Source organism: Aptenodytes forsteri, unplaced genomic scaffold, assembly GCF_000699145.1.
Source record: "Aptenodytes forsteri isolate BGI_AS27 unplaced genomic scaffold, ASM69914v1 Scaffold284, whole genome shotgun sequence".
NCBI lineage: Eukaryota > Metazoa > Chordata > Aves > Sphenisciformes > Spheniscidae > Aptenodytes > Aptenodytes forsteri.
Window position 1 is genome coordinate 4,957,707 of NW_008794445.1, and position 21,646 is coordinate 4,979,352.

Below are 21,646 nucleotides of genomic sequence, written 5' to 3' on the forward strand. Positions count from 1 at the left end.
CATTTCCTAATATTTCAACCTAAATAAAGTTCCTTTAGTGTAGTTTGCTTTATGTTTTTTTTTTCTGTGTGTGTTTTGTTTTGTTTTTGAGGGGAAAACCCAAAATCTTTTCTGTAGAAATGTATTGTTCATTCTTATGCATGCTGAGCCTTCAGCACTGAGTCTGATTGCTCAACCCAGTGACTAACCTGTACTTGTTCCACAGACAGTAATGACAGCTCAAACTGGTTTGCCTTTCTTCTGCATCCTAAATGGTGGAGTGCAAATGACCTTTTCACAGTGGGGCGCATTTAAAAGATAGAGGAGAACCTGGATGGTTTGTCCACATTTTGTAGGCAGCCTGATCGGGCTTTTGCCTTTGCTTTGCTCTGCTAAAGCTGAGGTGTTCCTTGTACTGGCCGTGGTACTTGTGGGGATGTCCCCACTGATTTACTGGGTTGATGGGCTTAGCTCTTAAAACGTTTATGCTCAGATGCCATTTGGGCTGTCTGCCAGGATTTCTGCAAGAAAGTGACAGAAAAGAAATGATGATTATTTTACAGTTTATAATGCAGTTAAGAGTGAATGAAATTTGATGGGCCAAAGTAAAAATCATGTCCTTAGCCTCAGGGTTTTTTCCCTGCTGACTTTCAAATGCCTGTTGCAAAACATGGAGATGTTGGCTTTTCTCGGGGAACCAGCCTGAAGACTCTTGTAATGGAAAGTGTCAGAGAACCTAATTACAGGCTTACTACTAACTCCCCTTATAATAGAGGTAACTACACAGTACACACACATTTAAATACACACACGAAGTCATCCAGCTAATTCCAGACTGCAAGAAGTAATTCCACGTGTGGACTTAGATGTGCCACAAAAGAACTTTTGCAACCTGCTGAGAGCCTTAGCTTCATCTTATGTTTCCAAAACTTCCTCTGTCATGCCTGTTCTCCTACTTTTAGGCTGCAGAAAGGGAATGGCACAAGATCTGCTTTGTGTTGACATGTTTGGGCACAAAATGACAGACAAATCTTTGAAAAATAGGTGCGCCTGAGGTGCATCAGGGCTGAGAGAAGGGGAGGATTTTATCTCCCTAAGGCCATGCTCCCAAGAAAGCAGTCCTTGGCTTAACCCTTCTTTGCTAGCTGGGGTTGGCAAATACATAGCTTCCTCTCTCCTTCCCAAATTGCTGATTTCAAGGTTACCCCTCTGTCTATCCATATTCTGGTCTGATTGTACTCCTTTTGCACAGAGATGACTTGCAGCCCAGATGGCCTCAGCTGGGCCTTTGGCAGTTCTGCCTAGACTCCAAGCCCAGATCAGCTTAGGATAACTGCTGCTGGGGGTACCTGTGTGTGTGCGTGTGTGTGTGTGTCTGCACCTGTGTATGGGGCAGGAAAGGAGCAAAATCTTTGGCAGAACCGCTCCTTGCCGCTCACAGAGTGCTCTCCGGCTCCAGCCAGCGTGGCAGTAATGCACACATGTGCAGTGAACCAGCTGTCCCGCTGGTGGGCTCCATCCAAGGGTCGAGTCTTCTCTGTAGGGTGTACGTAGAGCTGGCAGGTCTTGTCTAATGATCTGCCCAAACACGGCAGAGTGCCATGGTTTTCAAACAAAGCCCAGTGCTTGGCTGTAGCAGTGGGTCAGGTGGGGGTCCTGCAGCTCGTGGGCTTTCTTTCTGGAGCTGTCATCCACCAGAGCAGCTGAACATAAGCTCCTAAGGCAGGAGTCTCCAGCTGGGGAGTACAGTCCACACCAGCTCCTGGGAGCCCCCGGCTGGCCTTGGCAGCCTCTCAAGTATGCCGGGTTGGTCTGCAGCAGCATGGACAGAAGTACCCCGGTAATGCTCACTGCTGGCAGAGACGCACCGCACTGACACTGCTGTGGTTTGGGACAGCACTTCATTTCAGGACAGAGGTGAGGCTATCGTTCGGGCACTGTTGGGATGGGGACAAACCAGCCCAGCTCTAAGTCAGTGAGAGCTGAGATGGGGGGGAAATCACATCATGAGTTACTCCTCCATCCCTGTGGGTTTCTCCACCGCTTGCACTGGTCTCACTCCTGCGGCCGGTCCTGGCATGGGCGCAGCAGGGCAGCAGACTGAAGACATGATGGAGGCAGCAGTGAGGAGACAGATCTGTGCAGTGGGGATCATGTCCATAGGTGCACACCAGTGGCGGTGGGGGCAGGACCGTGGGTGGGTGAGAGGTGGGGTGCTGATGAGCCAGGGCATGAGGAACCACTGTCTCCTCCTCACAAAGGTGAGGTGGGGGCTGTCTGCTGCCTCTGCTTCCCCCCACCCCCATCCCCTGTGTTTATTGGGGAGCACCTGAGTGAATAAAAGAAAGAAGGAGGAAGGGAAGAACTGAGTCAGGGCATGAGGTTATCTCCATGCCTTCTCCATAGAGACAGGCAAGGGAGACTGTGGATAAGAAAAGGTGCAAGGATGCCAGAGAGCAGCCCCCTTAACCAAACACAGGGTAGAGGGAAAGCAGCAAGGGTGTCCCTGGTTGCCCCTATCCCAGAGCTTTGCTTCCCATCTGTCCCCTTCGCAAAGCCAAGTGAAGAGACCTGGCAGAGAACCAGGATACAGAGCAGAGCTGGTGTTTCTACTCAGATCCAGTGACAATTTGGAGCAGTGTCTCGGTTGGCTACCTCTTGGGACGGCTCTGGTGCAGTGCTTGAGGCCCCCCACCATGTGCCAGGCTGGGGGGGGCATGCAGACATGCACCCTGAAGGTGTGGAGGTGGTGGGGCTGGCTGTGGCTATGCCAGTGTGAATCCAGGGCCAGGATCCGGACAAAGGGTGTGCAGCGGGCGGGGACAGCATTTGCAATCACCTACCCAGAGCTCTCAGTGGTGGGAGAGGAAAGGAATAGGGGCATGCAGCTCTGTAACTGCCTTCTGTGAAATCTTGCTCCCAACATGTGCAGTAATTCCTCCGGAGGAGGCGTGTTCCTCCCCTTTTCACCAGCGAGAGAAGAGCTGAGCATGCTGCGTCTCTGCAGAGAGGCATGCATATGGCCGTGCCTGCCTGTGCCTCTCTTGGTGGGTGTACATCCCTGCAAAGGGTCAATGCGGGGCTGCTGTGCGGAGGGCAGGGGCTCTGGCTGGTGTATTCAGGATGGGGAGGTGTTTCACCCGCTGCGACATCCCCCGGTGAAAGTTAAAGGATCTCTCTGATATTCTTGGAGATGCTTTTCAAAGCTGCGCCTTCGGTCTTGCTTGCACAGCTCAGAAAACAGTGAGGTTTAGGCAACCCACCCCCTCTCTCTTCGTGTTGCCTCCTTTCCTACCCCTGCTGGGGCCTGCTTCAACATTTAGCTTTTCTTAGCACAAGGAGACATTTTTGGCCTTCCTCTGGATCTGCATTTTTAAACATTCCTTCAGCCTCAGGTCCCAAGAGATGCTGGGAGAGAGATTCGCTCTGTGTAAAGAGTAGGTGTCATTGCACAGGGGAACACACATCGGGGTTTTGTACACCACTGTGCAGGGCCCACTTACCAGCAGAAGCTCTAAACCATCTCTCGGACTGTGGTGTGAATTGGCAAGCCCATCCCTCCCTCTGTGTAACATGTTTTAGGGGGAAAAAAAGCCTGAGTGAAAGAAATGAAAGCTCAGCAAAATGCAAACCCAAGCCCAGCACTCAACAGGGAAAACCAAGGGGAAAAATCATTAGATAGGGCATTATATGCCTTTATACACGTACTGGATGCAGACACACATACCTGCACAATGCGGATGCACTCCTAGAGACTGCGAAATGCTTTCATAAAGCATTTAGATGTCTATACATGCACATAAAAATACATTTTTCTTTAAACCTTTGTGACTCCCGAACCCCCTGTGACACAAAACATGCAATCTTACCAGTATCCCTGCTACATTTTCCCCTGCCTCATGGTTCTGCAGAGAACAGTAGAGATGCTCAAGGTGAAACCTCCTTTCACCTTAGATGAGCAAGAATAGAGGCAGTATAAGCTCCCTGGCTTTAGATTTTATTTCCCAGACCAGCATCAGAATAGACTGATGTTGCTGGAGTTTAGAACATTGTATCAAGCTCCCCTCTCCTCACACACAGTCATTTCAGAAGGGCATGATGGCTCTAAGGATGCAACATTATTGAAGAGTCTAAGTCAGGTGCTGTCACTGCCTGTTAGCTGGAGGTGGGTTATGTTGCATGGTACAGTTGGTCTGCAGCATTTGTTAAGATACAAATTTTTTTCTAATTCTTCCAAAATCCTAACACCTGATTTGCCCCGCCTAGAAGCTGTGGCTTTGCTGAGTTACATGCTCCAGCCTACTCAGATCACAGTCCCCACTACCATGAACAGCTTCCTCAAGCCTCTCCCCTCATGTCTCCTAATTATTCCTGTGTTGATTGCAGTCTGCATTTTCATAAATCATGGTTATGTGTACATCAGGTAGCACTGAGGCATTTGAACAAATGTGTCCCCCTGGAAACCTTGCTGCTCCTGCATGAGCCAGCCTTGCCTGGATGAACCACTTCCTGGGCTACCAAGTTAACACTACCGCCAAGAACAAAACCATCTCCCAGAGGGAGCTATCAGGTGATCCTGGCTGGTTTTATACCTGTAGTGCTCTCTTGGTACTTTCTGGTTTGGAGGAATGATTTACCAAGGCAAACACTTTGGCATTTTCACAGCCCTGACCTTTCTGTGACACCAGTGGAGCTCCATAGTTCACTGAATTTGCAGAAGTCAGAAGCGCTCAAAGCATATCTCATTAACCTTCTCAGGCTAATCATGGCAGGGGACAGGACCTTAGCAACTGCAAAAAGCATATAAATACACCCGGAAAGAAATGTTTCGGCAAAAATGGCAAGAGCTGTGTAAATGCCAGACCTCAGTGAGCTGGGGGACTGTGTTTCTGCAAAGAGCCTTTATTCCCAGAATGAGTTGTAAGGCAAGAGCTAGTACTTAACTGTGTCTGTATTCTAAGCAGAACCTCTCTCTGGCATATGATAGGTGCTGTATAAATATAGAGGGAAGAAAATTCCACCATCGCCTGCAGCCTACATGTTTAATTGAAAGGCTATTAGAAGCAATTCCTGCTTCTGCAGGTGCAGTGAAGAAAGCAGCCTTCCCCAGGTGGTTGTGGAAGGTGAACTTGAGGTTCAGGAAGGAGTGTTGTTTCTGTGTTAATTAATTTTGCATGTGGAGCATTCACAACCATTTCTTGTCTGCTTTGGCTGATGTGGCTAATTAATCACCTTAAGTGTCTGTAAACAGGAGATTTTTGCTCTCTGTGGCATCTCTTCTCCACCTGCTGTAGACCAGCCTATGTGAGGATACAGACCTGTGGCATCACAGGAATTATACATTTGGTAATGCCTGTGATGTCAGCATTGTAAGTGTGAGTCATGACTTAACCAGCTTGGGTGGAGGCTAAGAGGAATGTTCTATTCTCAGGGCACTGAAGAAGGTTTCGCTGCTGAATGAGGGAAGTATGGGCACAGGAGGTGGCTATATCAATAACAAGAGTCTTTGTGTTCATGTGGTTTAGTTGGGGGACAGAGATATAATGATTAAGACTGAGTTTTGACATCTGCAGACTGAAATTCTGCAGAATTCCTCTTTTCCACAGAGGAATTCCTCCTCTTGCTTCTGCTTACTTAAGGCCCCTGGACTGGAAAAGCTCATCTGGTCCCATCCCTGCTGCTCTGGGCAGCAACATCGTATAGCCCTATACAAACCAGTTGTGCTTCTTCTCGACCCCATTTTAGTTGTTTTCACAGCTCCTTTTGGGCAGCTGTTCCAGACCTTCCCTCCACTGATGGTTAAAATCCATCTTATTTTCAAGGCAAATTTCCTCACAACCAGTTGTTCTTGTACCAACGATGTTTTTTTGCTTAAACCCCCCTTTTCTTCCTCCCTTGTGTATCTGTCCACCCTTTATTTATACAGAGAAGTCATATCCCCTCTTGGCTTTCATTTATCTAGGTTAAACAAGCTTTTTAATCTCCTCCTTTAAGGCAGGCTCTCTGTTCCCCTAATCGCTCAATCCAAGGTTATTGCTGATAACTAGCTTTTCTGTAAGGTTCCTCGCTGCTTTGCCCAAACCAAGTGTAAAACAGCATGACCTATTGCCTGTTGAGTAATTTTGGGGTGAAGAAATGTGTCAACTATCAGATCAAGAGAAAAAGACATCAGGGTGCTGCTGTTAAAATTTGCATTTGTTCTTCACCTTATCTCTACGAAGCTAAAGTCTCCCATAATGACTTAGTTCCTGATAGAATTTCTCTTTAATAACAGTAATGACATCTCTACCCAGACTGAAAGCCAAGCCTGTGGAGCTACAGTAGATTTCTGTAGTTCAGACCTGGTGGAATATCTTGCACCAGCCTTCCAAAAACTGTCTCAATCCCAAATGATTCCACTTTTTATGCATGATTTATTTCTTCACAGTCTACTGCAGCATTAAGGTTACAACAGCATCCCCCAGGTTTACCTTTACTTTTATGTACCCTGAGCAGTCCATACTTCCATTGGCAGTGTCCCAGTTATACTTGCTATTTCTATGGTGTTTCTGTTATTCCTACAGTAGCCCTTTTCAGGTCCTGCCCACTTGTTCTGGTTTTCCCATGTCCTCATTCAGGATCTGTATGAATTGTACTGACAAGACTTTTATTTGTCCTTGGACTCTCCCTGCTTCCCAGAGGGGTTAGGTATGCTTTTCCATCAGCTGTATTACCAATAACGCTACTCTTTTCTGCCCGCTGCCCAACATCCTACATTTACCTTTTCTATATTTGATCTTCCGTTTTCCATGTTTTAAAATCAGGTGTAAAAGTTACATAAGCTTTTTCCAGTTAACTATGTGACAGCAAAAATAAAAGGCAGGAAGTTTTCACATTTACACCATTTACAGATACATGCTGAATGTGTTCCCTCATCTAGCTCTAGACAAGTGTGTGTGTGTGTCTCCTTGTTTGCATACTATTTGTGAGCCTCATGACCTTTTCTGTATTTATCTACCCAGTGAACCCCAGACGTGAAAACACACCATTATCTCCATTTTACACAATGTGGAATGGAGGCACAAGGGTGCAGATCAGGTTCCAAAGGTCCTTGGTGGAACAGGGAATTTCTGCCTTCTAAACCATGCTCTGTGTTGTTGCCTTAGTGCTTCCTCACTGGAACGAACAAACCCCTCAGCTCCTGGAAAAAAAAACATAATAAGGGAGGAAACATTGAACTTTTGGGGAAATGCAGAAAGCAGTACAAGTTCTAAGTGAGTTTGGAATGGTCTTTCTTTTATTCTGTAAATGAAACCAAATCCCTTTTGTTCATTTTGTATTTCTTCTATACCAGGAGTGGCAGGAAGTGAGAGATTTTAAATGAAAAGAGAGTGGTGCAAGGCATGGTGCAAATGGGAGCCTGAATGAAATAAAAACTATCAAAACATTTTGCCCAGACATAGTTCTCCTGCAGCCTGTTGAAGAACAAGTGCCTGAAGGTTCAGGCTTTCCCTTGAACCTTCGCCCCAAATACAAATGCAATGCCTCTGAGCATCTTGCCTAAAAAACATATCTGAACATTTCTGGTTTTATCCAGAATTGTATTCTGCTGCCTAGTCCTTGAAAGCCAAATTTCTAGGAGGTTTTGTTTTTCCATCTGTTGACATTAGTTAGAGGTTTCTCCAGATGCTCTTGTGTTTTGAAGTCCTGCCTTGGCATACTAGGAGGAGCTCAGAGATTGGCTTTGCCCTGGCTAGAACAATTTTGGAAGTTCATGGGAGTAGCTTGTACTTGTCCGTACTACCCATCTGGGTAAGGATTTTGTAAATGGTGAGACTGGGTGCTGGTCATTTGAACAGGTGGTTGCTTTTGCCAATGAGATAAGATATCCACTGAATGAGACTACCAAATCCTCTGTGTTATAAATAACTTACTGACCTGATAACACTGAAAAGAGCACATGTAGAAGAATAAGGAAGTATACTCTTCTGGTATAAATTGCAGCAAGAAGATTTAGGTTATACATCAGGAAAAAAACCCTTTTTAATGGGAAGGATATTTAAGCACTGGAATAGACTGCCCACGAAGACCGTGGGCTCTTTGTCAGCGTAAGGACAGGTTAGACAAACATCTGCCACAAATGGCTGTTACAAGCCTTAGCTTCCCTTGGGAGGAGAGAAAAGCCTCTGTTAAGAATTAGTTTCAGGGAACTAATATGATACACTTTTCATTAAAGATGCGCATTAACATTCTGCAGAACACTTTTATTCTGGCTGCATTATACCGCGGTTAAGGCAATTTGCCAGCCTGCTGGAAGGCTTTTGGAAGGCTCTCACTTATTTTCCCCTTGCATAGGCAATCTTAACTTTTGTCTGCATGGGATAGCTTATATACTTAGGCAAACCAATAGCATATATGATTGACTTTTTGTTCTACAACAGCTCTCACTTTCTTTCTTTGCAAATGTACTGGTCTTCTACTTCCAAACAGCTTGTTATCCAGAGTAGGATCTTATATTTAAAGTAAAAGTTAGCTGCTCCCCTCCCTCAACACCTCCAAATTCATCCCCAAACCAAAGTGGCTTTCCTTTCTTGATAAGGTCAGATGTAGTACAGACAGAGCAAGGGGAAGATAAGGTGAAATTCTGGCTCTTAGGAGCCCTGCCCTGGCATACAGGAACATACCTAGGGATTGGAGAATATGATTAGAAAGCGGGTTTTAAAGATCCCTAGCATCCTTACTTTTGCTGATTCTGTGACGTTCCAGGGCTCCTGGTGGTAGTTTGGATGACTAGACTGTGATTGGAGAATGCCCAGTGGATCTTGAAACTGCAGGGTGACAAATATGTAGGATGCCTGGGATGGTTTATTTTTCCTCTTTTTGCTGAGGCAAGCACTGAGCAAAACCTAAGTAATAACAGTTCACAAGCTGTTAATACCAAATACCCTGAGACTTCAGAAGTGCCTTGCTCTGCTCTGCACAGCTTGGCAGGTTATATTCTTTAAGCGTAGGCATCATTACCTGGACAAATCTGTGACATTTAATTCTGTTGAGGCTAACCTCTGTCCCCACAGTGAATTGCTCCTTCCCTCTCATGGCAGATTATCTAGCATACGATGCACATTTGTATTTTCTTTCTCTTGCATTGTCTCCATCCTCTGCACATGTGGTGTTTCTTATTATCCTTACTGTCCTTGCCCACATGTTGCTTAAGCCCGCTCTTCCAACTACATGCATACACATTTCACCCCTGCATGCATGAGCATGTAAAGAAGTCTGCCCCCTCTTAATTCACAAAGCTTTTCTGACTTGGCTTATTCATATCTGTACATGTCTGCAGGTATATGGCATGCCTGATTGTTCAGGTTAGCAGTGAAACATAATATTTGCATGTATTGTTGAGACACTCCATAGTTAATTGGAAAATTTAGGTCAGAACATTCCCTTACATCCTGTTTTTCCTCCTTTTTGGACAATTTAGAATGATTTTATTGGGGTAATAAGGAAAGGATGTGAACTACTGTATTTGCAGGTTAGGATTAGGTGCTTCAGCATGCAGGAGGCTGTGGCAAGACTGTCATTGTTATCCTAATTTCATAAAGTTTTCTGTGTAGTACAACGCTGTGAAACGTGCCTGGCACACAGCCTTATGAGCTCCCCTTTCCGTCCCAGAGAACTTCTGGGTAATTACGAGTTGGGTTTGTCTATCTGATCTAATTTATCACTTAGGGGTTTATATCATGCCTGTTACTGTTGATATCTAAGTGCTGCTGAGATACTGCAAGATGTCTCTTTCATCAACCACTTATTTCTATGATAAGTTAATGTTACTGAGCTGAAGTCTGGGCTGTTCTGTGCAGCATCTTAATCACTGGTCCCTACTGAGCCCCGTGTGTGCAGTTATTCTGCTTGTCTGGTGGCTTCACTGAACTGGTTTTGGGGATTTGGGCTCAGTTACTTGAGGGCTAAAGTTGCACTGCAGAAATCTCTGGCTCAGATGATGATAAATTGACCTGCTTGGTCAGTGACTGGGAAGTCCAGGGCTGAGCAGACCCTGGGTGAGCGTGTGAGTATATGCCCTTTATTCCCTCAGAAATGCGCTCTCCACATCCAGGCTTAGATATTAGCATGAGTACAGACCATCTGCTGCCCTAGACATCACTACCTGTCTTTTGTGAACAAAAGGGACTACCAGTTCCTGAGGCTCCCAGTCTGCCAGCTTTCACCTGCTGCTCAAAGTGTATTTAAAAATTAAAACAACTCCCCTTTGCCCACTCAAGTAACAAAAAAAAAAAAAAGAGAGAGAAAAAGAAGAAAAATAGCTGTGTACCCTGCTTGCTGGTCTGAGCAGCATGACTCCAGAGGTAGAGGGAACATTAGAGGCAAGCTCTCCTTGGCATTTTTTGCCAACTGCTGGTCATAAGGGCCCTTGGGAAGGTAAGACCAGCTGCCTGGCCACCTCCCCCCCTTCTTACAAAACCTACTGCCTTGCCCTCACTGGGGTTCTGGGCTCATGCTGCTAGGATGGATGGGGAGGCTGCTGTCTCTGGGTGATTTCTTCTGCCTTTCTTCTCCCTCCACAAGCCCCCAGAGTGGATTTTTCTTTCATGGTCAGATGAAGCGGTTGTTTGTTTGTTTTCAAGGTGACAAGCATTTTATGTGAATTCTAGCTGCTCTCAAATGCCAAACCCCAGCTGGGCTTTGAGTTTCACAGAATAACCGCTGACACCTAATGAGCCTCTAATAAGTGCTTCTCCCTCCCATCCTGTCATTTAAATAAATAAATGACTGAAATTTGGGGGTGGTGGGAGGTGGTGTTGGATTGCAGTGAGAGAGAAAAAGAAGAAAAATAGCTGTGTACCCTGCTTGCTGGTCTGAGCAGCATGACTCCAGAGGTAGAGGGAACATTAGAGGCAAGCTCTCCTTGGCATTTTTTGCCAACTGCTGGTCATAAGGGCCCTTGGGAAGGTAAGACCAGCTGCCTGGCCACCTCCCCCCCTTCTTACAAAACCTACTGCCTTGCCCTCACTGGGGTTCTGGGCTCATGCTGCTAGGATGGATGGGGAGGCTGCTGTCTCTGGGTGATTTCTTCTGCCTTTCTTCTCCCTCCACAAGCCCCCAGAGTGGATTTTTCTTTCATGGTCAGATGAAGCGGTTGTTTGTTTGTTTTCAAGGTGACAAGCATTTTATGTGAATTCTAGCTGCTCTCAAATGCCAAACCCCAGCTGGGCTTTGAGTTTCACAGAATAACCGCTGACACCTAATGAGCCTCTAATAAGTGCTTCTCCCTCCCATCCTGTCATTTAAATAAATAAATGACTGAAATTTGGGGGTGGTGGGAGGTGGTGTTGGATTGCAGTGGAATGAAGCTTTTCTGTTTACCCACCAAGCAGGTACACCGCTAAGAGCAGTCGTGCAAGCTTCCCACACACGCACACTGCCTCTGCCATCAAGTCAACGTGTCTCAGCCCTGTCCTGTAGGGCTTTCTTTGAGGATCGTGCAGGAAAGTTCCTTCTAAAGCCCAGTGAGTTTCTTGCCCTCTCAGCTTCAGCTGCCAGCCAAGGTGCTAATTAGTGTCAACTGTGATGCGGAGAATTGAGAACAAAGGCGAGACTTTGATAGTTGAAAGCGTAGTTGATGTTCAGGTTTTTTCTTTTCCTGGAATTTTTGCAAGGAATGGTCTACCATGGGCAGTGGGTGTGCTACACGTATCGTCTCTTCAGGGACTGGAATGGCTTCAAAACAACTCTTATTTGTGGCAGTAGGTATAAGGCAACTGAGTTCCACCCCCCTTTTCTGACCGCTGAAGATATGATCTCTGTTCGCTTAAGAAAAGGAAAATGAAAAGATATAAAATTGCAATATATCCTTATGGAAAAATAGCAAGATTAAAAAATCATAGATGCTCTTTGGTTTTATTTTTCCTGTGTCAGAAACACAGCAATTCCTTGTTTCCGGCTAAGGTATGTAACCAAGTCACTGTGAAAGGACAAAAGCAGCTATTTCAGTAAGCCCTTAGCAGGGGATAATGAGCACTACTGTTAGCAAGCATCTCTGTCTATGTTCTTATCCTGTTTAGACACTCCTGAAAATGCAGAACGTCTCCCTCTTCAGTTGCCTGTCTCTTGGAAGAACTCAGTCCTGACTGGGAATGGGCAACCTTTTTCCAGAAGAAGTTGTTATTTCTGGACAAAATCAACTTTGCTTAAAATGAATCTATTTATTTGGTGAATTTCACTGAAAACAAATGAAGAAAAAATTCTGAAAAAAATAAAGAAGTGCTGTTTTGACTTTTTCAAGTGAAGTATTTCAATTTCTCTGTTTCAAAATGACATTTTATTTCAGCATTTTTATATACTTATCTTTTTTAGCAGGAAAACCCCCCATTTTTATTGTGGCTAGTAGGCGGAACTCAACATTTCAGGAGACAACAAGCCCTGTTGCTGTTGTTTAGCTGAGAAGGTTGAAAGACATCATGTCTGTTTGACCATGGTGATGGTATCCCCCCGGTCATCCACTCACTGTCCCAGAGGGTGAGACCATCAGAGAGATGAGACAACCCAGACATCTTTCTTGTTCTCCACTTTCCCCTGGTTTGAACCCACTTACTCAGAGCCTTCTCCCCAGAAATGTCCTCATCTTACATGAGCTGTGAGCTTGGGTACTCCAGAGTTGTTCTCCTGTCCAGGCCTGCAGGAGCTATGGTTGATGTAGAGGGATGGGGCAGCTAGAAGCCTATCTTTTGTGGTTTGTGTCTCCACAGGTGGGGAAATGGAAGGAAAAAAAGTTGCAGATGAAGTATTACGTGTGGCCCCGCTTTGAGCTGTATCCCGACTCTGAGGAACGTGAGGATGATCACCTGAGTATCGTGACCTTGGAAGAGGCACCGTTCGTCATTGTGGAGAATGTGGACCCCCTAAGTGGCACCTGCATGAGGAACACGGTCCCTTGCCAAAAACGCATAGTGACCGAGTATGCACCCTGGGTTTTTCTCCTCCTATTGGGGTCTCCCTTCTCAGCAGAATGTAGAGAGTCTGTTGGGCCAATACGTCATACCCTGATAATCCTTTTTAGAAAAGTCACCTCTGTTTGCCCAGCCTGGCCTGTGTCCATTCATGACTGGCCCCACTGGGCAAATCATCACAGTGTGTCCCTTAACCCTCCAGCACAGATAGCACAAGTGAAATTTTCCACATGTGGGAGGGGGAGTGCATACTGAAAACAGAAGGGAATTAAGGGAGTTTTCCCCAGTCTTTTAACCCATTATTGTTGTGACGGTTCAGGAACAAAACCGATGAGGAGCCAGATTACATGAAGAAATGTTGCAAGGGGTTCTGCATTGACATCCTCAAGAAAATTTCAAAGTCTGTCAAGTTCACCTATGACCTCTACTTGGTGACTAACGGCAAGCATGGGAAAAAGATCAATGGGACGTGGAATGGAATGATTGGAGAGGTCAGCAGCAAAGGGAGGGCATGGTGGGCTTCACCCCTGGGCTGGGTGACATGGGTCAGGTCTGGTCTCCCATCATTATTGGATCCCCTTCTGGGGAAGGGACAGAGGTGACTCTATAGAAATGATTGGCCTGGATCCTTTCTGGGCACTGGGTGAATTAATCTGCTCTGACACTCTGACCATGACTACCTTTCCTGTTTGACGATTACTTATTATTCTCTATAGTGTCACAAATTTGGCCTTCACAGTCAAAGAAAGAGGGTGATATCCATGCACCAGAAAGGCTGCAACCTAGATTACGCTTAGATTGTATATAAGGTGCATAAAGAATGAAATAAGACTTTGCAGTGTTAGAGGGAGGAGAAAGCAAGGACAGAAAAATGAGATAAGATGTTTTCTCAGTGGATGATATGTTTATCCTAAGACCTCTGCGGATTTATTTTTTATACACATACCGGCTTTGAGGGTAAGATTAATGTCTATAGATTTCCTGAAAGAAGAAGGTGTCCTGATGAAAGATTAGAAAGGAGAGATGATAGAAACAATATAGGGAAGGGGATTACAGGAGTAAAAGGACTGTGTGGAAAGGCAGGAAGGTGAGAAGGGGCTTGGTTGTGGTGCTTGAGAGGTGCCTCGGCTCTGTGTGTGATCTCTTCCTTTCCTTCCTCCAGGTCGTCACTAAACGGGCCTATATGGCTGTGGGATCCCTCACCATTAATGAGGAGCGTTCAGAAGTGGTGGATTTCTCTGTGCCCTTCATTGAGACGGGAATCAGCGTCATGGTGTCACGTAGCAATGGAACTGTCTCACCTTCTGCCTTCTTAGGTATCATTTTAATCTAAAATTAAAACTTCACCCCGTGTTCATTGAAAATTAGGTGAAGGTTGCTTGTGATTCTTAGCCTGAAAGTCCCTTTTTGGGAGTACCTGTGGGACAGGTCTATAAAAATAAACTGTGATGTTTTAGTTCTAAATCCCAAGCAAGCAAAATCCAGGCAAATGCAAACAGGTACTGCCTAGGAGTTCCAAGGCATTTCTCAGCAGTTGTATGCCTAATCCCAGCAAAGAATGGGCTCACTCAGAGTGGTCACCTACTCTGCAGCATGTGGTTTCCCAGTGACTCAACTAATAGCATGTTCAAGGAGTGTAAACCAGAAGAAAATTGATTCAAACCTTATAGCTAGTATGCCATAGTACTTAGTGATAACAACTAGCAATAAATTGTTGCACTTTAAGAGACTTTATTTGTAAAAAAGGTATTAACTTGACCCTCCCTTGTCAAAGCAACTGGTAGAAGTTGGAGATCTAATAGAGCTTTTCAAGAAGAGCTGAGCCATCAGTTCTGTGCTGACACTGTGTCTTCCAATAAAGTGATTTCTAATGTCCTTTGGTGGTGGAGGGTGATCAGAGAATGAAGAAATGTTACTGCATTTCCCCAAGACATCCATGCCTTCCTACTATCTACTATTTGGCTTTATAAAATGCTTATAATGCAGCAAACACAGTATATGAGTTATATAATTACTGTCTGCTCTCTGCCAGCATCCTGAGAACATTACAAACAGAAATAACTTTATATGGGTAAAGAAATTTTTCCAAACCTCTTTAAGTAGGAGCTTCATGACTATTCACTCTTCAGGAGTTTTTGCCTTTAGCCAAGCCCACCAATATTGCTGGGGTATGTAAAAGCAACGATAGTTAACTCCAAAATTTTAAATTGCAATTTAACTGAGGTTGCAATATTGGCTATAGTCTGGAGCAAAGTTCTAAGTTTATTTGATCTGGTTCAGTCCCATCTTTATCTGTTCAGGCTCGGAGAAGGAGAAAACCTGGCAGAGATCAAACACTTGCAGAATATGAACACTAACGTTTCTAGAATGAGCCAGTGTTCCCATTGCTACAGGAATGGAATAGCTGAAAACCTACTATTATTATGGCTGAACCTCAGAAATTTGGAGATGCTCTTTGGCTCAATAGCATCTTGAAAGTTGGATGCTTGTCTGAAACTCTGCCAGTTCTGCTTGATTTTCCCCACTCTCTCCAGATGGTGCTGGAGGACTTCCTGGGAACAATCTTTTATCGATGCATTTTATTTTATCAATGCATGCCACAATGGCTGCTTGTAGTTCCAGATGGAGCCATGTGTCACAAATGTAACAGTAAGAAGGAATGCAGTCATTACAGAGACAGAAACTTCACTTCTCCCAATTCAAGAAGTTTTTCAGACTCAGGTCGAAGGCTTTGTTGTACCTTCTGTTTTTCCGCAGCCCAGTTTGCCCCACACTCTCACTGGGGTGCTCTGGAGAGCAAAGGAGGTGAGAGAGGGGTGAGGTGGTGTATCAGGTCTTTCACCATGGTTTTCTCTTCCTTTCCAGAGCCTTTCAGTGCTGACGTATGGGTGATGATGTTTGTGATGCTGCTTATCATCTCTGCGGTGGCTGTCTTCGTCTTTGAGTACTTCAGCCCTGTGGGCTATAATCGGTGCCTTGCTGATGGCAGAGGTAAGGGGAGTCCCTCCTTGCTATGATCCTCTCTCACTTCCAATCCCGGCTCCTTTGTCAGGGCGTTTCCTTTGCCTTGAACATGATATGGATCTAGCCCGCTCTGAGCTGTGCATTCGGACTAAAGAGGGCAGGGATGGAGGTGGAAAAAAGGCTCTGAAGAGAGCAGATGTGTATAATGGATAATTTGCTTGGCTCAGGAGACGGAGCTGTGTCGCCTTTCATCTCTAAAGCACGCACCAGCTTCAGCTCATTTCTCATTGAGGGGAAACAGGTCCTAGTAGCTGGTGCTGGCAGTGCCTATGGTGCTGCCCTCTCTGAGGCAATCAGAGGGCTCAGTGCTTTCAATCCATCCTTCAGTGCTACGTCTCCCTGGAGAGCAAGCTGCTCTGCCAGCCTCCCAGCATAGTGCTATGTCCTCCAGACTCCACATCTGTCACCTGGGCATGTCCCTCCCCTACTTGGCTCTCTGGCTTGCTAAGATCAACTGAGAAAGTGGGAAGCTCATTTTCCTGGGAGTGGGTGATGGATTATTTTGCAAGGGCAGCAGGAAAGATGGGAACAAGTGAGTGACCTATCTCTGTGGTTCTGATCTTCAGAAGACAGCCTGATGAGTTAAAGAGAGGATGGACAGACAGCTTAAGAGACAGCCTTTTTTGCCTTATTGGCATGAAGTTAGCAGGTTGAGCCTTCTGTCATCTCCATAATCTTCACCCCCCAATGAATTAGCCCTTCAAACCTTTCTGGGTTTATTGGTCCACTCAGAACAGTGGGAGAGAGACAGTTATTGGAAAATGCACTCATTTGCTACTCAGTCTAGTGCTTTGAGTGAATTTATGCCATCAAATTAGAGAGGAGTGAAAAAAAAAGTGTTAATGAGAATGCAGGCAGAACCACATATATGGGGAAGTGGAGAACTTCTCTCTTAACACGGAGCTATGGAGGGCCTTTATGGCAACTGATTATAACCACATGGATCTGTGGACACAAGTAAATACCGTTAAACCTATGAGTCTCCTGAGACATATTAATACAGATGTGGGACTGGAAGCAGTTCTTAGTACAGGTGTGCAGTCATGCAGTTATTAAGTTAGCTGAACTGCAGCTGCAAGTATCAATATTTCTGAGCAATTATGAACAGTACTGCATGATCAGGCAGATATTATGCCTGACAGTTGTAACTTGAAGGTCTAGAAATCAGCTGCAGAGACTGCAGTGCTTGTTTGGTAATGAACACTCTGTCTAATGTTACTTTGACTGCATTCAAACTAGTCTATGACAGTATACCCCTGCCTCCCACACCTGCATTTTCTCTTTACGGACACCAAGATTTTCTCTCCAGGGTCAGGTGGGCATGTCCTGATCTAACCCCTAAATGATGTTCGGTTGTTGTTGGGGCATTCAAAGTTGGAGAGCTCAGAAGGATTCCGTGTCCCTGGTTTGGATCGGAGGCTCCCATTGCTGCCTTGGTTTGTGGCTGACAAAGTAACTGTGAAAGCACATAGAGTGATCAGTGGAGAGAGAAGGGCTTTAGGAGGGAAATTCTCAAGATTTTCTTACACCTTACAGTTCCCACTGATGATTTGCAGGCCTTACACCTGTGTGTCTTAGGGCTCATTAGGTAGGGAGGGATATAACGCTACCAATCCAGCATGTAAAAAGACAAGGACTGCCAAACCATGTTTCTTACAGCAACTTTGTCTCCCTGACATCTAGATGCTCCAGTTTTGCCAGGTGATGATTCTGCTTTGAATTTGGTGTGCAGTTCTCAGGGTGCAAAATGAGGCCCTTGCACCTTTCAGTTGTATTTAGAGTAACACAGTGCTTTCAGATGATCTATGCTATTCCCTGCTTAGGGGTTTGGAGTGTCAAAACTTTCTTCCCTTTTGTCCCTCTGCTGGAGCCAACCTTAACCAGAGGCAGCAGGACTAGGCACCAGTCAGCCTACCCAAGGGAGGAGATAAAACATGGGATGCTAATCCAAAAGGTTGCAGAGCCAGGTTGGCACTACTGGAAAAGTGACAGACCCTTGAACTGTGCCAGAGGGCTCTCATCCTAAGAGGGTCTTCTCAGTGTCTGAAGCAGGATCCTTGGAGTAATTGCATCTGCAGTCTCCCTGACAGCTCCTCTTGTGCTCAAGTTGAGCAAATTTTGGTTTGGGTTCCCGCTAATGGAACCAGCATATGCTGGGGATCTGAGGCTGCTGGGAGACTGGCAGGATTTCACAAGTTTTCAGGCCTAGTGCTTCATGAGCACACATGGCTTTTGGGGTATAACTGAGCCTCCACGCTGAAAAGTGAATAGGGAAAATAGCAGCTCTTAAAACACTGGATCTGCTTCTGAACTGTCTGGGGCAGAGCTGCTGATTTTCCTGCAATAGACCAGAGTATATGTCACTGTTATGTACCTTAGACACAGAACATGGGAGAGGGAGCTGTGTTCTTCTCTGGCTTGTGTGTCTTCAACAGGCTGGGTAATGAAACCCTCTTGCAGAGGTATTTGTAGAGACCTGTTATTTCAGATGGTGCTCTTCCTTGCACCTGTACAAGTACAGTGAAGGCCGTGTTCTGCACAGGCGTATACTGGAAGTTCAAGGACAACATCATTGCTGAGTATCTAGCAAAGAGGATAGAGTTTTTCTGAGCAAACTCTGTTTCTGGTGACAACACTTGAACCAAAATGGAACGTTTGGGCTTTTAGATACTCCAATCAGATACAAAAAAAGGCCTCGTATAAGGCTTCAGCGGAAATCTTTGAGACAGAATAAATATGGAAGCCTGAGGATGTTTTAAAAAAGTAATTCTTCAGGGTCGCACTTTTCTGAGACATGGTGTCATGAACATAGGGGAGCACAGCTGCGGACATTCATTTCATGTGTGAATAGATACTGCTCTTAACTCTGAAGTCAAGATGTGTATATGAATAGAATGCAGACCACTTACTCTGAGATGCTCACTGTGGAATCATGTTTCTCAATCACTCTAGAGCCAGGAGGTCCCTCTTTCACCATTGGCAAAGCTATCTGGTTGCTGTGGGGGCTGGTGTTCAACAACTCTGTGCCAGTGCAGAATCCCAAGGGTACCACTAGCAAGATCATGGTGTCGGTGTGGGCCTTCTTCGCTGTCATATTTCTGGCCAGCTACACTGCCAACCTGGCTGCCTTCATGATCCAAGAGGAATACGTGGACCAGGTGTCTGGCTTGAGCGACAAAAAGGTAATGGATCCACCCAAACCCCCAAAGCAGCCTTTTCCACAGAAGAGGCTGCTCTACCCTTTTTTCTTTGCTTTTACTGGGAAAGAGTTCAGTTTTTTCAGAGTCACATCATAGCTTTAGTCCCTAGTTTAAATAGCACAACTGTTCTTCGTTGGTATTCAGTTGCATTTTTACATGTTTTAAGCACTTCAGGAATGAATTAGAAACAGAACTGAACTGTGCTTGCTTGCATGATCCCAAACCACGCCTTGATTGTCAGCAAGAAATGAATTAATGGAGCTTTGGAGATGATGTGTGTAATGGCTGTAACCTGTTTTTTTCAGGTTGAAATAATTTGTCTGTGCGGGAATGCTGGCCATTAGGCTAGCAAATAGGATCTGTTAGTTTATTCTGGGGACAAGTTCTGCCCATGGGGGTAAATCAGTGTGGCTTTGATTATTTACTATTGCTTGCATTTGAAGTTATACTGTCATTTTTTTGAGGCCTTTGGAAGCTTAGCACAAGAAATGGTTTCCTGTTCAGAGTGTGTTTCGCTGCCTTGTTTACATGCACTGCATTTTGTCCTCGCAGAGCATTTGCTTTTGCTGGGCTCTGCACACTGAGGATTTTGAGGAGACTGCTCGTGCATGCAGGGTAGCACTGTTTGGTTTATGAGGGTCTGAAGCTTTGCACACTGTTTTTTTTTTGCTTTGTGGCGAGGTTACTCACAAGGAATTGAGTGTTGTGAGGCTCGATTGCCCATGCTGAATTTGTTACTCAGTCACTGGGGCTGTTTAAGGGGTCATGCCATTGTAGGGCAACCAAATAGCAATAGGTTGCACACACTGCTACCAGGGATAGCGGCAAGAGGACTGCAAGTGTCGGTTTGTTACTGCTAGACTGGTTATAGTTACTGTCTCTTGTGTCCCCCATGACAGTCTAGAAATTAATTGTGGCCAGACCCCCTGTCTATACAGTGTCCTGTGCAGCAGGCTGGAAATTCTGTGGTGGATTAACTTTTAAGAGTTTTTTTTTTTCCTTTTGTTGTTTTTTCCTGGAATGAAATATGGCACATAATAATACAATCCGTGCAGAAGTGCTCCTGTTATTTGTTTTAATTTCAACCTCAATTTGTTTCATGCTGTCTCCACATTTGCAGTGTGCTGTGTTGAGGAGGGGGTGGGGGGGCAGGATGCTTTTCTGCCAGGTGGAGGTTGTTGCAGAGACTCCTTAGAAGCTGTGGACTCCCTCACGCTGAAAGGCACTGTTCAAAATCAGCCAGCCCTATCAGCGTTAACATTAGTTTGTCATCATTAGATTTTCAACTGTTTGAGCTAAATGGGATAGTTCATACCTGTGATCTATTGTTTCAGGCTGTGCCTAGGCTCATGGAGAGACCCACGCTTTCATTCTCATGTTTTTCAAGATATTCTTCATACCTGCAGAGATACGTGCATGAAATATCAGTTGAAAGCGGTAACTCCTGGAGCTTCACAGAGCCTTTGGATACAGGTCTCTGGGCGTATTTTAGTTGATTTCACTGTAGGGCCTCCTGGGTGTATTGGATTGAGGTCATTTTCCTCTACTTTTCTTTGCCTATGTTACCTGTATTTGCTTTTGCTATTCTAAAGCATATGTGCTTTGTTCCTTGGGGAAGAGAAAGGCCACAGTACATATTCAGATTGTTGTGGTATGCCTCAAACACAGCTGCTAGTGCAAGTGCAACATTTGGATAAAATTACGATCTACCAGAGCATCTGGAATCAGATGAAAATTGGCTAGTAAAAACTGAAGGCCAACTGCTGCCTCTGGAGAATACAGGTGGAAATATGTCCATGCGAAAGATGTGAGTGAATGAGCTTGATCTACTGGGCTTATGGTTTTCCACTCAGTTTTCCACTCTCTGGACATGCAGAGGGCCCTGCAGAATTTGAGAGAAGCCATCCAGGCATCTGTCACACTGCTTCAAGATGCCCTGGTTTGGGAGGAATTCATTCTTCTGAATTTCCTCTTTTCCCTCTTCCAAAGCCCGCATACTGCTTGTAATTTGCTAACCCCCTCAATGCACTGCTTGGCCAGGATGCAGGGTGCAGCCACGTGCAGGGGAGATGGAGGTGTCTTTTCCTGCCTCCTTAAATTAGCTGGTTCAGACTTTCAAAGGAGGCAGTCACTGACCAATGCCAGGTGGCCAAGAGGAACAACTGTAGCTTCTGGTCTCTTTTATCTCCAGTGTGTGATCTGGTGTCCACAGCAGAAGTGAGGGAGATGAACCTCCTGGCCTGCTACATCAGCTAGCAAGGGCAGCTGTGTCCAGCACAAGGAGTCAGCAGAGGATGTAATCCAAGCCAACAGGCAAAGGGCTAGTTATTTTAAGGGATATTGTTTCTACTTGCCTAGACCCAGATCTGCTTGCAAATGACTTTGTAGCATGACAGTACCTGGGGAAGGTGTCCCACTGGCACTGTACAGCAGCCAAAATGCCACATGCACTCACAAAATTCATTACTGTGCCTGGCTGAGGAATGCTTGTCAAGGTCA

General features: G+C 45.4%; 1 protein-coding gene across 1 annotated transcript in view; it reads left to right on the forward strand.

Annotated features, from left to right (window-relative positions):
• Positions 1-21,646, forward strand: part of GRIN2B (glutamate ionotropic receptor NMDA type subunit 2B) — a 173,647-nt gene that overhangs the window by 128,862 nt on the left and 23,139 nt on the right. Inside the window, exons 4-8 of the mRNA XM_019474821.1 lie at positions 12,723-12,931; positions 13,243-13,414; positions 14,086-14,239; positions 15,789-15,914; positions 18,900-19,129. Of these exons, the coding sequence (XP_019330366.1) occupies positions 12,723-12,931; positions 13,243-13,414; positions 14,086-14,239; positions 15,789-15,914; positions 18,900-19,129 (891 nt within the window). The remainder of the gene's footprint in view (positions 1-12,722; positions 12,932-13,242; positions 13,415-14,085; positions 14,240-15,788; positions 15,915-18,899; positions 19,130-21,646) is intronic.